Below are 19,929 nucleotides of genomic sequence, written 5' to 3'. Positions count from 1 at the left end.
GACTTAATACTCTGTTCAGCTCCTTTTACGAAATTGTTATAACAAGTCTTACTTTTAAATTTACAAATTTCGCGCAAAGATGAGAATTCATAGTAATAATGTTCATCTAATGTTTCCTTATATAGCTTATGCATGGTCTTTTTCTTTTTGATGGTATTAATTAAGTCTTTATTAAACCATGATGGAAAGGTACTTTTTTTTAAACAGTATTTAGGGATACACTTCTCAATTACATCATATACAATTTCGTAGAAAACCGACATAATTTCGTCAATATTTTTTAAATTATAAATCACTGTCCAATTTATATCTAATAACATATTATTCAATTGTCCATAATTCGCTTTTTTAAAATTATAGAAATATTGTTCTTTATCAGGACACACTCTTGATGTTGTTTCTATAGTTAGTCCTATTGCCGGGTGATAAAAATCTTCATTTACGAGGGGAGTACATTTATTAACTGTTGTTTGAATGTTAGTTAGACAGAGATCAAGTATGACACCAAAAGTGTTTCTAATATAATTTAATTGAAATAATCCTAAAATTGACAACTCATCACAAAAGGCAATTTCTTTTAAAGAAGTGGCATTTTTTGCACATTCGTCAAGAGGATCCCACTGTAAATTCGGTAGATTATAATCTCCGAAGATACAAGTTTTACAGTTAGTATATTTACTCATAATAGTTCTGTATAAAACATATTTATCATTTCACTAGCCGATGTCTAGTGATACTACGTTCAAGAGAATACTGTCAAAACATCGTCATAAAAATAAAATAATGAACAAAATCTAGTAACATCTTTTGAAACATTAACGACTTAAATCAAGAATAAAGAAAAAAATATATAGTATACCAGGTCAAAGAATGAAACAAAAAAATTAATTTATTTTTTATATATATATATATATATATATATATATATATATATATATATATATATATATATATATATATATATATATATATATATATATATATATATATATATATATATATATATATATATATATATATATATATATATATATATAAAATAAATTAATTTTTTTGTTTCTTTGACCTGGTATACTATATATTTTTTTTTTTTTTTTTATTCTTGGATTTAGGTCGTTTATAAAGATACTAAATAAAATTGGTGCAAGATGGAACCCTTGCGGTACTCCAGAGAAAACTGCATAATGATTGGACAAACTCCCTTTTACTTTCACTTGCTGGGTTCTGCCTGTAATGTACGATTTAAAAAATCACATAAGGGACTACGAATACCATAGGCATGTAATTTTACTATTAGAATTTCGTGATCCACCAAATCAAAGGCTTTACAAAAATCAGTGTATATTGAATGGACTTCGGTTTTATCGTTCATAGATTGCAGAACAAAATTTACGTATGGAAACATGTTCGAAGCCGTAGATCTGCCTCCAAAGAAACCATGCTGATTAGTTACAATAATATTTTTAAAAACAATTAGTTAATGTTGGAATTAACATTTTTTCAAGTAATTTTGGAATGGCAGACTGAATGCATATTGGACTATAGTTACTGATGGATGATTTGTTGCCGGATTTGAAAACTGGAGTGACAAAGGAATGTTTCCAGTCAATTGAAATGCCCCAGTAGACACACAGCGATTAAAAATAAAACATAGAGGTTCACAAAGGCTTACTGCACATTCTCTTAAAAACAGATTGGGAAGACCATCAGGTCCAGGTCCTTTGTTGATTTTTAAACTTAACATAGTACTGAGCAGATCATCATATTTAATTTCAATATTAGATAGGTTAACATCGATTTCAGAGGTAAATGTATTTTGCATATTTGAATTTTGACTTGACTTATAGACATTTCCAAAGTAATCCGCAAACAGATTGCTAATTTCCAACTTATCATATGCAACTTTATCGTCCCAGGTCATTTTGTAAGGTAGCTCCTGACAATAGTTGTTTTTATTTTAATGAAATTCCAGAATTGCGATGAGTCAGACTTAATACTCTGTTCAGCTCCTTTTACGAAATTGTTATAACAAGTCTTACTTTTAAATTTACAAATTTCGCGCAAAGATGAGAATTCATAGTAATAATGTTCATCTAATGTTTCCTTTATATAGCTTATGCATGGTCTTTTTCTTTTTGGATGGTATTAATTAAGTCTTTATTAAACCATGATGGAAAGGTACTTTTTTTAAACAGTATTTAGGGATACACTTCTCAATTACATCATATACAATTTCGTAGAAAACCGACATAATTTCGTCAATATTTTTAAATTATAAATCACTGACCAATTTATATCTAATAACATATTATTCAATTGTCCATAATTCGCTTTTTTAAAATTATAGAAATATTGTTCTTTATCAGGACACACTCTTGATGTTGTTTCTATAGTTAGTCCTATTGCCGGGTGATAAAAATCTTCATTTACGAGGGGAGTACATTTATTAACTGTTGTTTGAATGTTAGTTAGACAGAGATCAAGTATGACACCAAAAGTGTTTCTAATATAATTTAATTGAAATAATCCTAAAATTGACAACTCATCACAAAAGGCAATTTCTTTTAAAGAAGTGGCATTTTTGCACATTCGTCAAGAGGATCCCACTGTAAATTCGGTAGATTATAATCTCCGAAGATACAAGTTTTACAGTTAGTATATTTACTCATAATAGTTCTGTATAAAACATATTTATCATTTCACTAGCCGATGTCTAGTGATACTACGTTCAAGAGAATACTGTCAAAACATCGTCATAAAAATAAAATAATGAACAAAATCTAGTAACATCTTTTGTAACGATTAACGATTTAAATTCAAGAAAGAAAATATATAGTATACCAGGTCAAAGAAGAATGAAAATTAATTTATTTTTTTATATATATATATATATATATATATATATATATATATATATATATATATATATATATATATATATATATATATATATATATATATATATATATATATATATATATATATATATATATATATATATATATAAAAATAAATTAATTTTTTTGTTTCGTTTCTTTGACCTGGTATACTATATATTTTTTTTTCTTTTTATTCTTGGATTTAGGTCGTTTATAAAGATACTAAATAAAATTGGTGCAAGATGGGAACCTTGCGGTACTCCAGAGAAAACTGCATAATGATTGGACAAACTCCCCTTTACTTTCACTTGCTGGGTTCTGCCTGTAATGTACGATTTAAAAAAATCACATAAGGGACTACGAATACCATAGGCATGTAATTTTACTATTAGAATTTCGTGATCCACCAAATCAAAGGCTTTACAAAATCAGTGTATATTGAATGGACTTCGGTTTTATCGTTCATAGATTGCAGAACAAAATTTACGTATGGAAACATGTTCGAAGCCGTAGATCTGCCTCCAAAGAAACCATGCTGATTAGTTACAATAATATTTTTAAAACAATTAGTTAATGTTGGAATTAACATTTTTTCAAGTAATTTTGGAATGGCAGACTGAATGCATATTGGACTATAGTTACTGATGGATGATTTGTTGCCGGATTTGAAAACTGGAGTGACAAAGGAATGTTTCCAGTCAATTGGAAATGCCCCAGTAGACACACAGCGATTAAAAATAAAACATAGAGGTTCACAAAGGCTTACTGCACATTCTCTTAAAAACAGATTGGGAAGACCATCAGGTCCAGGTCCTTTGTTGATTTTAAACTTAACATAGTACTGAGCAGATCATCATATTTAATTTCAATATTAGATAGGTTAACATCGATTTCAGAGGTAAATGTATTTGCATATTTGAATTTTTGACTTGACTTATAGACATTTTCAAAGTAATCCGCAAACAGATTGCTAATTTCCAACTTATCATATGCAACTTTATCGTCCCAGGTCATTTTGTAAGGTAGCTCTGTTAGTTGTTTTATTTTTAATGAAATTCAGAATTGCGATGAGTCAGACTTAATACTTGTTCAGCTCCTTTTATTAATTTTTTAACAAGTCTTACTTTCTGTAAATTTGACCTGGTATAAGATGAGAATTTAGTTTTAATGGTATTAATTGTTCCTTAATATCTTATGGATAGACTTTTTTTGATGGTATTAATTATATGTCACCGTTAAATATATATCGATGGATAGGTACATTTTTTTAAACAGTATATAGTACATTTCTAATTACATCATATATTTATCAGGACACACTCTTGATGTATTTTGTTTCTATAGTTAAGTTCTATTGCCGGGTGATAAAACTATTTGTTTAGGGGAGATCATTTATTGATGTTGCCTGAATGTTAGTTAGACAGAGATCAAGTATGACACCAAAAGTGTTTCTTATAATTTAATTGAAATAATCCTAAAATTGACAACTCATCACAAAGGCAATTTCTTTTTGAAGGCATTTTTGCACATTCGTCAAAGAAGGATCCCACTGTAAATTCGGTAGATTACAATCTCCGAAGATACAAGTTTACAGTTAGTATATTTACTCATAATAAAGCCTCTGTATAAAACATATTTTATCATTTCACATAGCCGATGTCCAGTGATACTATTTCAAGAGAATACTGTCAAAACATCATCAAAAAATAAAATAATGAATAAAAATCTAGCAACATCTTTGCAACCACAACGACCTAAATCCAAGAATAAAGAAAAAAATATAGTATACCAGGTCAAAGAAACGAAACAAAAAAAATTAATTTATTTTTTATATATATATATATATATATATATATATATATATATATATATATATATATATATATATATATATATATATATATATATATATATATATAATATATATATATATATATATATATATATATAATTAAAAAAATTAATTTATTTTATATATATATATATATATATATATATATATATATATATATATATATATAAAAATAAATTAATTTTTTTGTTTCGTTTCTTTGACCTGGTATACTATATATTTTTTTTTTATTCTTGGATTTAGGTCGTTGTATATATATATATATATATATATATATATATATATATATATATATATATATATATATATATATATATATATATATATATATATATATATATATATATATATATATATATATATATATATATATATATATATATATATATATATATATATATATATATATATATATATATATATATATATATATAAATATATATATAGAATAAAACAGAAAAAAAATATATATACCAGGTCAAAAGAAACAAACAAAAAATTAATTTATTTTTATATATATATATATATATATATATATATATATATATATATATATATATATATATATATATATATATATATAAAAAATAAATTAATTTTTTTGTTTCGTTTCTTTGACCTGGTATACTATATATTTTTTTTTCTTTTTATTCTTGGATTTAGGTCGTTGTGGTTGCAAAGATGTTACTAGATTTTGTTCATTATTTTATTTTTATGACGATGTTTTGACAGTATTCTCTTGAACGTAGTATCACTAGACATCGGCTAGTGAAATGATAAATATGTTTTATACAGAACTATTATGAGTAAATATACTAACTGTAAAACTTGTATCTTCGGAGATTATAATCTACCGAATTTACAGTGGGATCCTCTTGACGAATGTGCAAAAAATGCCACTTCTTTAAAAGAAATTGCCTTTTGTGATGAGTTGTCAATTTTAGGATTATTTCAATTAAATTATATTAGAAACACTTTTGGTGTCATACTTGATCTCTGTCTAACTAACATTCAAACAACAGTTAATAAATGTACTCCCCTCGTAAATGAAGATTTTTATCACCCGGCAATAGGACTAACTATAGAAACAACATCAAGAGTGTGTCCTGATAAAGAACAATATTTCTATAATTTTAAAAAAGCGAATTATGGACAATTGAATAATATGTTATTAGATATAAATTGGACAGTGATTTATAATTTAAAAAATATTGACGAAATTATGTCGGTTTTCTACGAAATTGTATATGATGTAATTGAGAAGTGTATCCCTAAATACTGTTTAAAAAAAAGTACCTTTCCATCATGGTTTAATAAAGACTTAATTAATACCATCAAAAAGAAAAAGACCATGCATAAGCTATATAAGGAAACATTAGATGAACATTATTACTATGAATTCTCATCTTTGCGCGAAATTTGTAAATTTAAAAGTAAGACTTGTTATAACAATTTCGTAAAAGGAGCTGAACAGAGTATTAAGTCTGACTCATCGCAATTCTGGAATTTCATTAAAAATAAAAACAACTATTGTCAGGAGCTACCTTACAAAATGACCTGGGACGATAAAGTTGCATATGATAAGTTGGAAATTAGCAATCTGTTTGCGGATTACTTGGAAATGTCTATAAGTCTAAGTATATATATATATATATATATATATATATATATATATATATATATATATATATATATATATATATATATATATATATATATATATATATATATATACTTCTTTAAAGAAGTGGCATTTTTGACATTCGTCAAGAGGATCCCACTGTAAATTCGGTAGATTATAATCTCCGAAGATACAAGTTTTACAGTTAGTATATTTACTCATAATATGACTGACGTCTGACATATGATTTGTGTAACTTTCTAAAGGAGAGTTTGGTGGTATATAAGTACAACCAACTATGTATTGACAACGGTTATATGTAAAATGAATAAAAACTTGTTCAACATTATTGTTTGTGGAAGATGTTTCCACAGCATTAAAAGTGTTCTTACATGCTATTAGGACTCCCCCTCCGCGATTTTTAGAGCTTGTAGTGCTGCTCCTATCTTTCCTGAATACGGAATATGAAGAGTCCACCAATTCACCATCGTTAAAATTTTCGTTCAAACCACTTTCACTCACACAAATAATATCATAATCCGAAATTGCAACTGATAACAAAAAGTCCCTGCACTTGGTGCGAAGGCCGCGAACGTTTTGATAACAAACTGAAATTGATTCTTTATTGCCACCTCCGCCATTCAAAAATTTGTCTTCTCAACTATCCTAGGACTGCCATTCACATATTTGATTGTTTTGGTTGAACATCCTTCTTCTTGTAATTTTCTTAAATCCTCTCTCACCTTTCTCAAATGTTCCTGCTGCATCCTCGTCAAATCAGACTTGAAACTTGGACCAGAATAATTTTCTAATAATGGTTTGCTACGAACAAGTCTCAGTGCATCCATGGAAGAGTTCATTATAACTTTTACTGGTCTTATCTTTTCTTTATTGAATCTTCCTAAGCGAAAAGTTTTGATATCATCTGTATTAAGCTCTACGTGTTGAGATATAGCTGTAATAATTCTATCACGATCTTCTCGGTCTTTATCCTCTTTACTTGCTTTGTTAGACTCGGGTAATTTAAAGGCTATTACGTTGTGTTCTCTTCGCTGTCTCTCATGTAGTTCCTGGATTATTTCTTCGGTGAGTGGTGGGTTCTCAAGGTACTGCTTGTTCAATTCAGAAATTTTATCATTAAGTGATTTATTTTCTGCTCTAAGTTGGCTATTCTCATGTTTTATCAACTCTAAGCTATTCACTATAACCTCAAGTTTCCTCTCCATCTCGTTTTTAAAGGGCAAAAAGTATTTTTGAAAGAGCAATTCCATTCGATTTACTTCCGGATCCTTGATTTCCGTTCCATTTGCACTGACTTCCTGTTCATCTAGTATAATACTGACATCATTTTTAAGGCAAATAGAACAGACCCACTTATGGTTCCGTTTTTTTGTACTGCTTGCTAACTTTGAAAATTCTTCAGAAGATAAATCGGTACACTTCCTGTGGGTCCACTTTTGACAGTGACTGCATTTAATTGCTGGCGAATTCGTTCTGATAATTTCCTCACAAACATTACATCGATCAACTGGAGCCATAGATACCTTTTAAATCTCCCTGGTAATACCAAGCAAAAAAAATATTGCTACACTAAAAAGTTTTTTAAAATTTTCCGAAGTAATTAAAATTTTTAACAATTTTTTTCGCAAAAAATACCTCATAGGCATAATTGTGGAGTCGAAATAAACTGCCTGTTAAAATAGCTGCGCTTATTTCTGAGACACCCTATATAATACAAAAGCCTTTAATATTCTTTTCTTTTTAGTTTTTCCTTCCGTTTATTTAAAATACATATAATAAATTGTATTTGTAGTTTAATATTTTACATGACCATTAACTATATTTTTAGTTTTGTATATTTATAGTATAATTTCTTGTATATAACAAAAATAATAGAGTTGCTGTAGACAAAGGTGAATGCAGAAGATAATTGGACTTTTCAACTAGTACAGAAAACCTCTAACAAAATTCGCTTTATATTGTTCCATGTCTTTCTCGAGTGTCCAATATTGTTAAAACTTTTTCCTCGAACAGAAAGAGTTGAAATTTATTGCGTCTCAGCGTTTCAGAGAACAAAATTTTATTTCTTTGTTCTATAATATAGAAAATTACTATAAATTTATATTCCTTCATAAATTTTATATTATATTTTTATAATATTTAATATATATGTGTAATAATAGAATCTAATATTAGAGTTCTAATTAAGTATTAGAATTGGCTTGCCAGTGACGATGGCTGTTATATGTAAGAGATTTGATGAATGTCATCGGTCGTCACGCCGTTTCTTTTTTGATCATACGGTATATTAATTCAATTTTCGACTTATGCAGCATCATTATATCATATATATATAAAAAATAAATTAATTTTTTTGTTTCGTTTCTTTGACCTGGTATACTATATATTTTTTTTCTTTTTATTCTTGGATTTAGGTCGTTGTGGTTGCAAAGATGTTGCTAGATTTTGTTCATTATTTTATTTTTATGACGATGTTTCGACAGTATATGTCTTTTTCAAGTCTCTTGAACGTAGTATCAGTAGACGTTATCGGCTAGTGAAATGATAAATATGTTTTATACAGAACTGTGACAGAACGGTCTGCTAGTAACATCTTTGCAACCACAACGACCTAAAGCCAAGAATAAAAAGAAAAAAAAATTAATTATAAATATATAAACAGTTATTATTTACATCAACAAAACTCACCTTCTTAACAGCACTTAAGGGACATAAAGGGCCATTACTACCGCTGTTCTTGCTCACTCTTTCCCGTTCAAAATATTCTTATAAAGTTGCAATGAGTTTTTTTTACGGCTATTAAGCTATCTTGTACCACTTCATACTAAAAGAGGTTCTAAAAAGAACAATGTTCGACTGTGGTAGGTCTGCTAGTAAAAATGTTTAAGCTTAAAATATCACATAATTTATTTAAACTAATCGTCTAAAATTTATCGTCTACCAATCTCAAGGTGGTAGGTTCGAATCCTATAGCCGGCATTTCATCAGCCAACTATTTTTATTAAAATAAAATAGTTTTATTAAAATAACAATAGTTTGGGTACTTGGGTACCTAGGTCGACTCAGCCTTGAGTACTTGGGATTCGCATTCCTGAGGTAATAATAGGCGGTTGAAGCGTAGTGCTAGCCACATTACATTCCTTGTATACCGAACGGCTCTAGCATGGCAAGCTGTACCTTGCTACTCCCAAGGCGTTAAACTATTAAACGCTATACAGGTTGTTAATTTGTTTATTACTCGCGGCAAGAGCTTTATGGTTGAAATATGGCAACCTCGGCTGCCGAGTCGGCAGAAAACCCTATAATAGGCAGTGTTGCCATTCTATTCCCCTATAAGTAACTGCCCAGTTAACAATCTGTATACGGGAGCTATATATTAGCTATTATTATATTATTTAAACCAAAAACTCGTAATACGAATGACAATGTCAGGAAATAAATAAATAAATGTGGCTACTTGACGTTTGTTCCGGCAAAGCTACCACCTGAATACTCAGCGGGCTTTTATTTAATTAATTTAAATTCCAGTTAGTCAGCTAGGCGCCGAATATATCCATGGTTGGTAACGATAAATTTAAAGATTACGCCCCCGATTACGTAACTAAAAGTTTAATTGATATCGAATATACATGATTTATTTATACTATTAGTATTTCCATATTCTAAAAAACAAGTGAGAACCTCATCTTAGATATTCTTTGAACTGACTTGAATCTTAACTATATTCTACTTTTCATGAATGTTCTTCTTATATCTTGGTATATCTTTTATCTAAAATATATCTTGTTGATAATAGTTTAAAACGAATTAATTTATTTTAACTAATGTGCAATAATAGATTATGATCGTAAAAAACAGCCTCAGCGATGACTATGAAATGAAGATCGCTGTCATTTTATATGTAAAGTTATATAAAGAATATCATCGATGTTCATTTTTAAGCCAACTGGATGACATTTTTTTTTTACTGCAGCTGTATTATAGCGTTAATTCATCACATTAAGCACGCAGTATCTCTCTATTCTTCATTGTTTCTTATATTTACCATTACAATTAGGCTTCGGTAGTAACTTCGTCACCAAAAACGTTACTCAAACATATATCAAACCATTAATTCGATAAAATTAACATACTCTATATTTAATGTTCTATTTATAGTATAAATAAACATTGAAAAATATTCTTTTAGACTAATTTCTGTCATTTCTGTCTCGAATGACGAACTTACTGCCTCTTGCAAAACACCACCACAAAATGAATTTATTTTTTAATAAATTACTTATATAAAAAATACATTGCCCGACTTAAACATAATAAAAACGGTACTTAAAAAGTACTAAACAGTATTCTATTTGCACTTATTAGCAACAAAAATAGATCTTCTTCGTAACTGTTTAAGAAGCCAGTTTAGTTTTAACACGATGCGACTGTACGAGTTTAGTTTGCTTTTAATTCTTTTTCTTTCAATTCTGAACACAAAAAATGGTGTTTTGGGTGATTACGATCTGGATAGGGACATAAAACGACAATTAGGAAATGAAAATCAGACCCAGCTATCCAGAAAACGGAGGTATTTAGTTTTCCCAGCCGGTAGTTCTTTTCAATTAGGTAAGATGAAGATTACTGCGCCAACAAGTCAAAAGGAAAATAAGGTTTTCTCGTAATAAATTTTAGTTTTTTGTCTAACGTTCCCGTCGGTTGGAATGGGATCGTTATTTGTATTCGGTAACACAGCGGCTTTAGCTTGGGAATTACCATCGACGCCCATATATTTTAACAGTAAAGACTTTGAGAAAAAGGACGAGGAACCTGAAACTACAACCGTAGAGATTCCGCACGGTAGGTATAATTTAGGGTTTAATTCATCAGTTACAATTAATACCGTGTGATCGTAAAAAACGGCGTCCAGTTGGCTTGGAAATAACGATCGATGAGATTCCCCATATAATTTTACATATAAAATGAGAGCCATCTTACATTTCATAGCCATCGCTGACGCCGTTTCTTTTTCAATCACATTGTAGTTTAGTACAGGTGCAGGACCCAGTTTCTTCAAAAAAGATTCATATCGGGTTTCCTATTTGAAAATTTGAATCCATGGGAACCTTATTTTTAATAGATATGTTTGGGTTGATTTAAGATGATTCAAATATCTTTTTGATATAAAGTTGTAGGTTTTATAAATGTAATGTGGGTATTCTTTTCGCTGGTTGTTCATAACATTTCTGTTCCAAAGTTGTCATTATATCATATCAAAGATCATATATATTATCTACCGGATAATGTATATGATGCGTAACTACGTTATACAGAGTGTCCAAAAATTTATATTAAATAATTACTAGCTTTAAATGACAATAACTTGTTTAATTTAAATGGAACATCCTATATATTTTAGAAGAATTAGATGTACAATTTAATTGTCTATCAAATTATTTTATACCATTTTTTACCTATCTCTTCAAGTTTTCGTAGAAAATGCATTTTCTTATAATTTAGACCTCATTTATCACTATACCCATGGAATATTTACATTTCAGGTTTATTTAAAGCAACATATATGTACAAAATATACAGGTGGTAAATGTTGCAAGCCTATTGGTATATAAAAAACTATTTAAATTTTTGTAAAAGTGTATACCAATTAAATATACCACCATTATTTCCCACCAAAATTTAGTTACTAACATACTTTTAAATTGTTTTAATTAATAAAGTATTCTAAATAAATGTGGATTTGGCTCAGAAATCAATATAATAATAAGTTGTGACAATGAACGTCTCTGTTTTTATAAATTAGCATTCGTCAAAAAATGAAATAAAATTTATAAAGTGTTACTTTTTACCACAGTGTCTCATACACACAAAACTGCGTGAAACTTTTTCACTGCGTGAAACTTTTTTTTATTTTTTCAGATAAAAAAACGAGATTTAGTATGTTAGAATATGACATAAATTATGACTGATTGACGTAATCAATTGTTTTCGATCACTTTCTGTTTCACCGGAAATGACTGCAACTTTTGATTTTTAAATAACATCCTCGGTATTTTTTGACTTTATTCGATAGAAAATGACAGTCTAAATAGAATGACATATTATATGTCAAATTTTGACATTCTTGCATGCCCATCTGCCCTCTCAAAATTCTGAATTCGAAAAAGTTCAATTTTTTTTAGTCGGAGGTACTGTTTTATAGTGTCTTCTTTAAAATTCAGTCTATCAATATTTGCAATCTTATTTGATATATACAGGGTGGGTCAAAACTAAATGTATTTTTCATTCAACATTTAATTATGACTCACCCTGTATATATAAAACAACATCGCAAAATTTTTAGTACACTAAATTTTGAAAAAGGCAGTATTATGCACTACTTCCTGCGAAAAAAAATTAAATTCTTCAAATTTAGAATTTTGAGTGAACTTTAAATAAGCAATAAATTTAGAATAAAAATGGATATATTTCCAAAAAACTACTCGGTATAGTATATGACATTAAGGTATTTTTAGAATGAAAATTTAATGGCAAATCCACTGAGCTAATAAATTATATAGTATTCTATTTAAAAATATACAACATTAGTTTGAAAATATGTTTGAACATCCTCTATGTTGACAAAAATGTTTTCAAAATGTGCATTACCATTGCCCCCATTTTATTTTTACATAATGAAAATAAAATCACAAATCAAAAACCTAATATAGAGCGTTTTGGAAAGCCTGGGTCATCCTTATACAGGATCTGGCAATAGTGCGTCGGGCATCTGTAGCTCCTATTATAAAAAACTTGGGAACTTTGTTTAAGTACAAACCTAAAGTATGTACTAGGATGTATTTCAGGAAAACAATTAACTTCTATATGGTGGCTCAAAATAGTGTGAGTGGATCGGGATGATTTTTTTTAAATGGTACACCCATTAGTTTTAGAAATATTAATAAAAAAAATAAAAATATATATTTTTCAGCCTTTCTTAAAAAAAGTTATTACAAATCCAAAAACTGTCCTAAAATCAAAACTATATTAGGTATTTACGTTAGATGGTCTATACTTACCTACTTTGCAATAAATATGGAAATCGTAAATCATACAGGATGTTCAAAATTCACGCTATGAACAGTTTTTTCTGTCTCTTCTGTAACTCGCCCCATGCTGTATTGGTTTTCCATAAACGTCTGAACAGCTTTTTCTCTTTGATATTGTTCTATATCTTGTCATTTAGCCTAACTTTTCACATTTTAATTCCACAAACTTATTACATTACTAAAAAATAAGATATGTTCTACTTATTTGTTGTAAAGTTATTGGTACACACTGTATACCTATAAATTATAAAATTCATACTAGTTTACATCTTTATTTACTTGTCTGTTTTCATGAGCTCGTCTAAATCGTAAATTTAAATTCGTTTTACAATTTTAAATTAGATTTTTAATATTTATAGTATGTTTATGAAACTGTCGCAAGTGTCGCAGCTGTCGCAAAGCGGACAAATTAAAGTGCCCTCTGTCTATGAAACTTAAAATGCCGTTGAATTTAAAAAGGCTATATTTTTAAAATTACTATTTTTTCTTTCATGTGTTTATCAACGATACGTTATATTTTGTTTAGATATAGATTTAGACGCTTTAAGCCACGATGACCATCATGACCACGATCGTGCAAGCTACAACTATGCACCGTGGAGCTCACCGTTAAGAAAGTTTGATAACGGTTACACGAACTGGTTCCAAAGTAACAGTTTTCGAACACCTGTCAACAGTTACAGCAACCCCTTTACGAATTTTGTGGAAAATAAGGCTCCCAACAGAATGACACCGGCTTATGGAAGATACGGTTACAAGAGCAAAAAAGAAATTGAAGGTACCGGTAGAAGATATGACAGACCAAATATGGACAGGTACAATACCGGGTGCGTCTTAAAAGTGGCTCACCCCTATAACTTTTTTATTTTTTCAGATAAAACATCGATATTTGGTATGTTAGTATATGACATAAATTGGGATTGATTGAGGTATTCAATTGTTTTCGGTCACTTCCGGTTTCACCGGAAATGACTACAACTTTTGATTTTTAAATGTATATTTATTTTAAATGTGTATTTTTTTACTTTATTCGATAGAAAATGACACTCTGAATCGAATGACATATCATATGTCAACTTTTGACATTTTGGCATATGGTTTATTTGAAATTGTAACATGCGGTTCATAACGACAATTTGACTCAAAATACCAAGTGTGTGGTATCAAATTATTCGTAAAAAAATACTTTTTTCAAATATGCTAATGAGCCACCCTCGTTCCATTTGAAAAAATTGAGATATGATTAAAAATATAATTTGTACATCTTTTAACCGGCTAGGACAAGACACTAAAAACTTATAAGATCAAATCTATTTTTCCAAGGCTCCTTGATTAAAAATTAGTGTTTTTTAACACAGCCACTCTAGATTGAAATTTAAAATAGAATTTGTTTTTGAGTGACTATGTCAAAAATTGACATATGATATGCCATTCCATTCAGAGTGTCATTTTCTATCGAATAAAGTAAAAAAATACCGACGGTGCCATTTAAAAATCAAATGTTGTAGTCATTTCCGGTGAAACCGGAAGTGACCGAAAGCAATTAGATACGTCAATCAATCCCAATTTATGTCATATACTAACATACCAAATCTCGTTGTTGTATCTGAAAAATAAAAAAGTTATAGGGGTGAGCCACTTTTGAGACGCACCCGGTATAGTTTTATAGGTATTTCAAAAAATAGAAAAAAAACTACTGCAAATAGATATACTGAAAATCGACATTTCTACAAATGTCCAAATAGTTCAGTTATTTGATTCTAAAAAAGGGGATACCTGGAAAGTTTTCCGGAAGTCTTTTTCTGAATTTCAACTTTTCTACCTAGCATCTTTGTCGCTCGCGCTGCCATGTACAGGGTGGGTTAAATTCGACGCTTTTAAATGGAAACACCCTTTTCTATAGGAGATAGACAAAAACTAATATCGGTGTCTAGAGCTCAATTTTCGTCAAAAACATGATGGTGAAAACCGCACATCAATATCTGTTACCGTTTCGGAGTTACGGGGTGTTTTTCAAAAATGTGTATTTTTAATAAATCGCTGTAACTTTTTTGCTATGGAAAATTTTGTATTTCTATGTAAACATTTCCAAAGCACCTTTTTACGTAGAATTTAATGGTTTAAGTATAATTTTTTTAAAATTAATAATTGAAGAGTTATCAACAGAAAAATTGATTTTTTATTTGGGACACCCTCTATATTTTTAATTAACTGAAAAGAATTTAAAATTACCTTTCCGAAAATATAGCACACTTGATATTTTGTTATAATCCCCTTCGAAATACAGAATTTTTAAAAGTTCGCCACTTTTAACTAGTAGGCTTTGGACCCCTTATTGATGATATGCCCTTAATGGAACTCGAAAACATATTTTCTCCAGCAAGACGACGCACCGCCTCTGAACGCTGAAGTTATCAGCAAATTTTTGCAGCCAATTTCAAGAATAATTGAATAGCTAACCAAGATTCCAGCCGTTGGCCGTTGAGGCCGCCTGACTTAGTGCCCATGGATCTAATCCTATGGATATATTTGCGGAAGAATAAAGGTTTCTTATTCTTCCATATAATCTAAACAATAATTAGAAATATTTAGCAGTTATGAGAGGGTATCTTTCACCCTCACTGAGTTAATGAATTCCGCGAGAAATGTTCAAAAACTGACCCGTCTGTCCATTACAGAAAACGGTCGATATTGTTGAACACCTGTAGCAAAATCTCATGTCTTGGTTTGCTATTTATTTTTATTGTTATTAGATATAGTTTAAATGTGTTGATGTTGGTTAAATATATTTTAAATTGTTATAAAATTCTGCATCTCTCATAGCAAATATTATTTTCGTTATAATTGATGCTCACAGCTAGAATTTTTTTGCATTACAGCCGGTGCCGTTCAAAGCCTACTTATTTAAAGCCGGCAAATTTTTATATACTCTATATCTCAAAGAGGAATCGAGCAAAATATCAAGTGTGTTATATTTTTGGAAAGGTAATTTTAAATTCTTTTCAATAAATTAAAAATATAAAGGGTGTGCCATATAAAAAATCAAATTTTCTATTGATAATTCTTAAATTATTAATTTTAAAAAAAAATATACTTAAACCATTAAATTCTACGTTTTTTGGTGGTTTGGAAATGTTTTCATAACAATACAAAATTTTCTATAGCAAAAGAATTACAGCGATTTGTTAAAAATGCATATTTTTGAAAAACACCCCGTAACTCCGAAACGGTAACAGATATCGATATGCTGTTTTCACCATCATGTTTTTGACAAAAATTGAGCTCCAGACACCGATATTAGTTTTTGTCTATCTCCTATAGAAAAGGGTGTTTCCATTTAAAAGCGTCGAATTTGACCCACCCTGTACAAAATTGTCCATTTTCAAAACTGTATGAATTGTATCCACCAATTTGTCTAATCTAAGTGGGCTCCTACTGTATAAAGAGCAATACTGATACTTGTAAATCTTTCTTTTTTGGAAAATTCCAGTATTTGTAGTTAAGTGGTTACTTTCCTTATAAATGGTGACACAAAATAAGTTCTAGTAAAACCCAAATGAAACCAAAAAAGTACAAGACTGTTTTCGTAAGAAAATTGTGCAATAGTATAGCTTACTTGGTATAGTTCAGCTATCGTTCAACGTCACGTCATTTGTCAAATTGTCGAACTCTCTCAATCACTTGCCAACCAGATGAAAGAGATTGGTGACGTCATTACGGCATTTCGTAAATTACTGCATATTCTTTTTAGTAATTGTCACTGTCATTTGATTTGGGGTTATAATTTTATTAACGGATATCGATCCATGTCAAAATTTCCTTTTAGTAATTGCCAATGTCATTTGATTTGGGATTATAACTTTATTGACGGACATCTATCAATGTCAAAATTAAAAATCCATTGTTGCTATAAAAGAAAAGTCAATTTTTTTATTGAAAAAGTGCCTTAGAGATTTAACCAAAATCAACAAGAACTTATTGCTAAGCTTATAAATTATTTTTCTCGAGAAAGAGACGCTGGTAGAACACTCTTGGCCGTGGACGTCATATATGAACTAAGTACAATACAAAAATACAAATTGATAACGTTTTTAAATAATATAGCGAGTTGCTGATGCTTTAGAAATAGGAATTTCGACAGTCCAAAGGATGATAATTAAAGGGATCATAACTGATAAAGAGTTTAAGAAAATCAATAAAATCAATAAATTCCCAAAAAAAGGAACTCGCACAATCAATAATATAGGAACGTACTTAAAATTTTCTTAACAATATGAACTGATCTCAGACGGCACCTTAAAACTCATATTTGACAAATAATGATGACGTAACGGTGAACGATGACTGAACAGTCTCTACTTAACTTTACTCATATTTTCTAGATATGTAAAAAAGACTCCAGTTACTTCATACGTTGATCCGATTTATCACCACATTCACAGGAGAACAAGAAGAGATTTATACCAAAAACTTGAAACATTTTTATATGCGTAAGTTGAAACATAATATACAAGGTGTCCCAGGCTGAGCGTGCATTAGAAGTTTCTAGAGAACCACATTATCTAGATCGGAGATTTTTTGCACATCATTGTTTTACAACGTGATCTATCGATTAAAAATATTTTCAATATGACGGTACTTCCGGAAATACCGGAAGTTGACAGCAACTTTCTTATTTTAAAGCGTATATTAAAACTAAATCTTAAATAACTAAAAAACAATTTATTTTAGTTATAGGAATATGTGTGGTCAAAAAGTAACAAATTCAAAAGCCTTTTCACTAGTGAAATAAAAAAGGGGGTATTAGAAAAAAATGATTTATGATAATTTTTTAATCGCTCAATTCCATGACAGCTGCCGTCATTATTATATGACATTCAAACAATTTCATTTTTGAAATAGTTAGCCACATGTCTTCTTTTTATGCCACAGTGACCGTGGTAATCACTAAATTTGGCGTTTAGGCTATACCCATATTTTTGACAGGCAGTTTTTTTCGTTCAAAAATTTTAAATATTTTTTTTTTAAACGGTTAATGTTAGGTATAAAGTGTTTAATATCAAAATTCATAAAATTTTACAGACAATTTAAGTATGTAATAAAAAATGGGGGACCTATTTAAAATAAGAAAGTTGCTGTCAACTTCCGGTATTTCCGGAAGTGCCGCCATATTAAAAATATTTTTAATTGATAGATCTCGTTGTAAAACAATGATATGCAAAAAATCTCCGATCTAGATATTGTAGTTCTCTAAAAACTTCTAATGCACGCTCAGCCTGGGACACCCTGTATACCTTATAACAGAATTGACTTTTCCAACTTGAAGCTCCAACTAGCTTTATACTACTATTCTAATTAAAATTCTAAATACATATTTAAATATTGTACTCAAAAACTAACAACTTCCAATAATTATGCTCTATTATTTTTAGATTGAACTTAGATGGAAAAACTTGTCTGTTAAAAGCTATTTGCGAAATTACGAAATCACCAAAGAGTAAAGGAAGTTTTATTGAAGAAGTATTAAAAGTAATTTTTAGGTAATTGGGCAATTTAATTTTTATAATAATTTTTTTTTTCAAACGTTACAAAAGTATTAATTTTTGCGACATGATTGACAATTTAAAAAAGTCATTTTAACGTCTAGGCATAAAAGTAAAGCACTTTTACCCCTAAGCAAAAAAAGTACGAAAATATATTATTAAACTGACATAATGTGTCAGTAATTCAACGAGTGTAACCATAGTTTCTCGATATATAAATGACTTTTAATTTCTTTATATTATTTGGAACGTTTAAAATTGTTTAAAAAATTATTTGTGGCGTTTGAAAACATGCTATTTTTTGCATGTTCTATTTGGAGTAAAAATGACTTTTGTGCCTCGGCTGTATGTCAAACCTATAGCTTCGCCACAAAAAGTGTCATTTTTACTCCTAAAGCTTGATTTTCATGCGTCCGTTATCCGACGATACGATGATACGATATTAATTTTATTGGTTGGTTGTAAAGACTTCGATTGGTTAACCGTTTCTAACCAATCAAACTCTTTCAATTCAACCAATAAAATTAATATCGTATCATCGTATCGTCGGACAACGGATGCATGAAAATCAAGCTTAATAAAACAATATAATATGATACGATATTAATTTTATTGGTTGGTTGTAAAGACTTCGATTGGTTAACCGTTTCTAACCAACCAAACTCTTTCAATTCAACCAATAAAATTAATATCGTGTCATCGTATCGTCGGACAACGGATGCATGAAAATCAAGCTTAATAAAACAATATAATATTGTTTTCTAGGGCTAAACCTCATGATAATTATCCAGATGAAGATAAATACGATAATGCTGCCAATACTGAACACAACTGTAACAAAATGTATCCTGCTTGTAAAGGTTCGCTTTTGTCAAATATATTAACAGTTTCGCAATAAAAATGATAAAAAATGAAAATTATGGTTTTC

General features: G+C 29.2%; 1 protein-coding gene across 1 annotated transcript; it reads left to right on the top strand.

Annotated features, from left to right (window-relative positions):
* The first annotated feature begins 10,794 nt into the window (after nucleotides 1–10,794).
* Nucleotides 10,795–19,899, top strand: LOC115879704. Its single transcript, XM_030896661.1, has 6 exons — nucleotides 10,795–10,981; nucleotides 11,048–11,212; nucleotides 13,985–14,273; nucleotides 17,841–17,948; nucleotides 18,891–18,998; nucleotides 19,767–19,899. Exons 1-6 carry the CDS (start codon nucleotides 10,795–10,797, stop codon nucleotides 19,897–19,899), a joined length of 990 nt encoding a protein of 329 aa, XP_030752521.1.
* Nucleotides 19,900–19,929: the final 30 nt, after the last annotated feature.

This window comes from Sitophilus oryzae, unplaced genomic scaffold, assembly GCF_002938485.1.
Source record: "Sitophilus oryzae breed Bouriz unplaced genomic scaffold, Soryzae_2.0 scaffold_1586_pilon_pilon, whole genome shotgun sequence".
Classification (NCBI taxonomy): domain Eukaryota; kingdom Metazoa; phylum Arthropoda; class Insecta; order Coleoptera; family Curculionidae; genus Sitophilus; species Sitophilus oryzae.
This window is presented reverse-complemented; position numbering and strand designations above follow the sequence as displayed.

Bases quoted from the DNA above. Each gene is read 5' to 3' on its own strand.
- LOC115879704 (XM_030896661.1), top strand. From the start codon at position 10,795: ATGCGACTGTACGAGTTTAGTTTGCTTTTAATTCTTTTTCTTTCAATT. The intron at 17,949-18,890 runs GTAAGTTGAAAC...TATTATTTTTAG, and splicing joins CTTGAAACATTTTTATATGC to ATTGAACTTAGATGGAAAAA. The intron at 18,999-19,766 runs GTAATTGGGCAA...ATTGTTTTCTAG, and splicing joins GTATTAAAAGTAATTTTTAG to GGCTAAACCTCATGATAATT.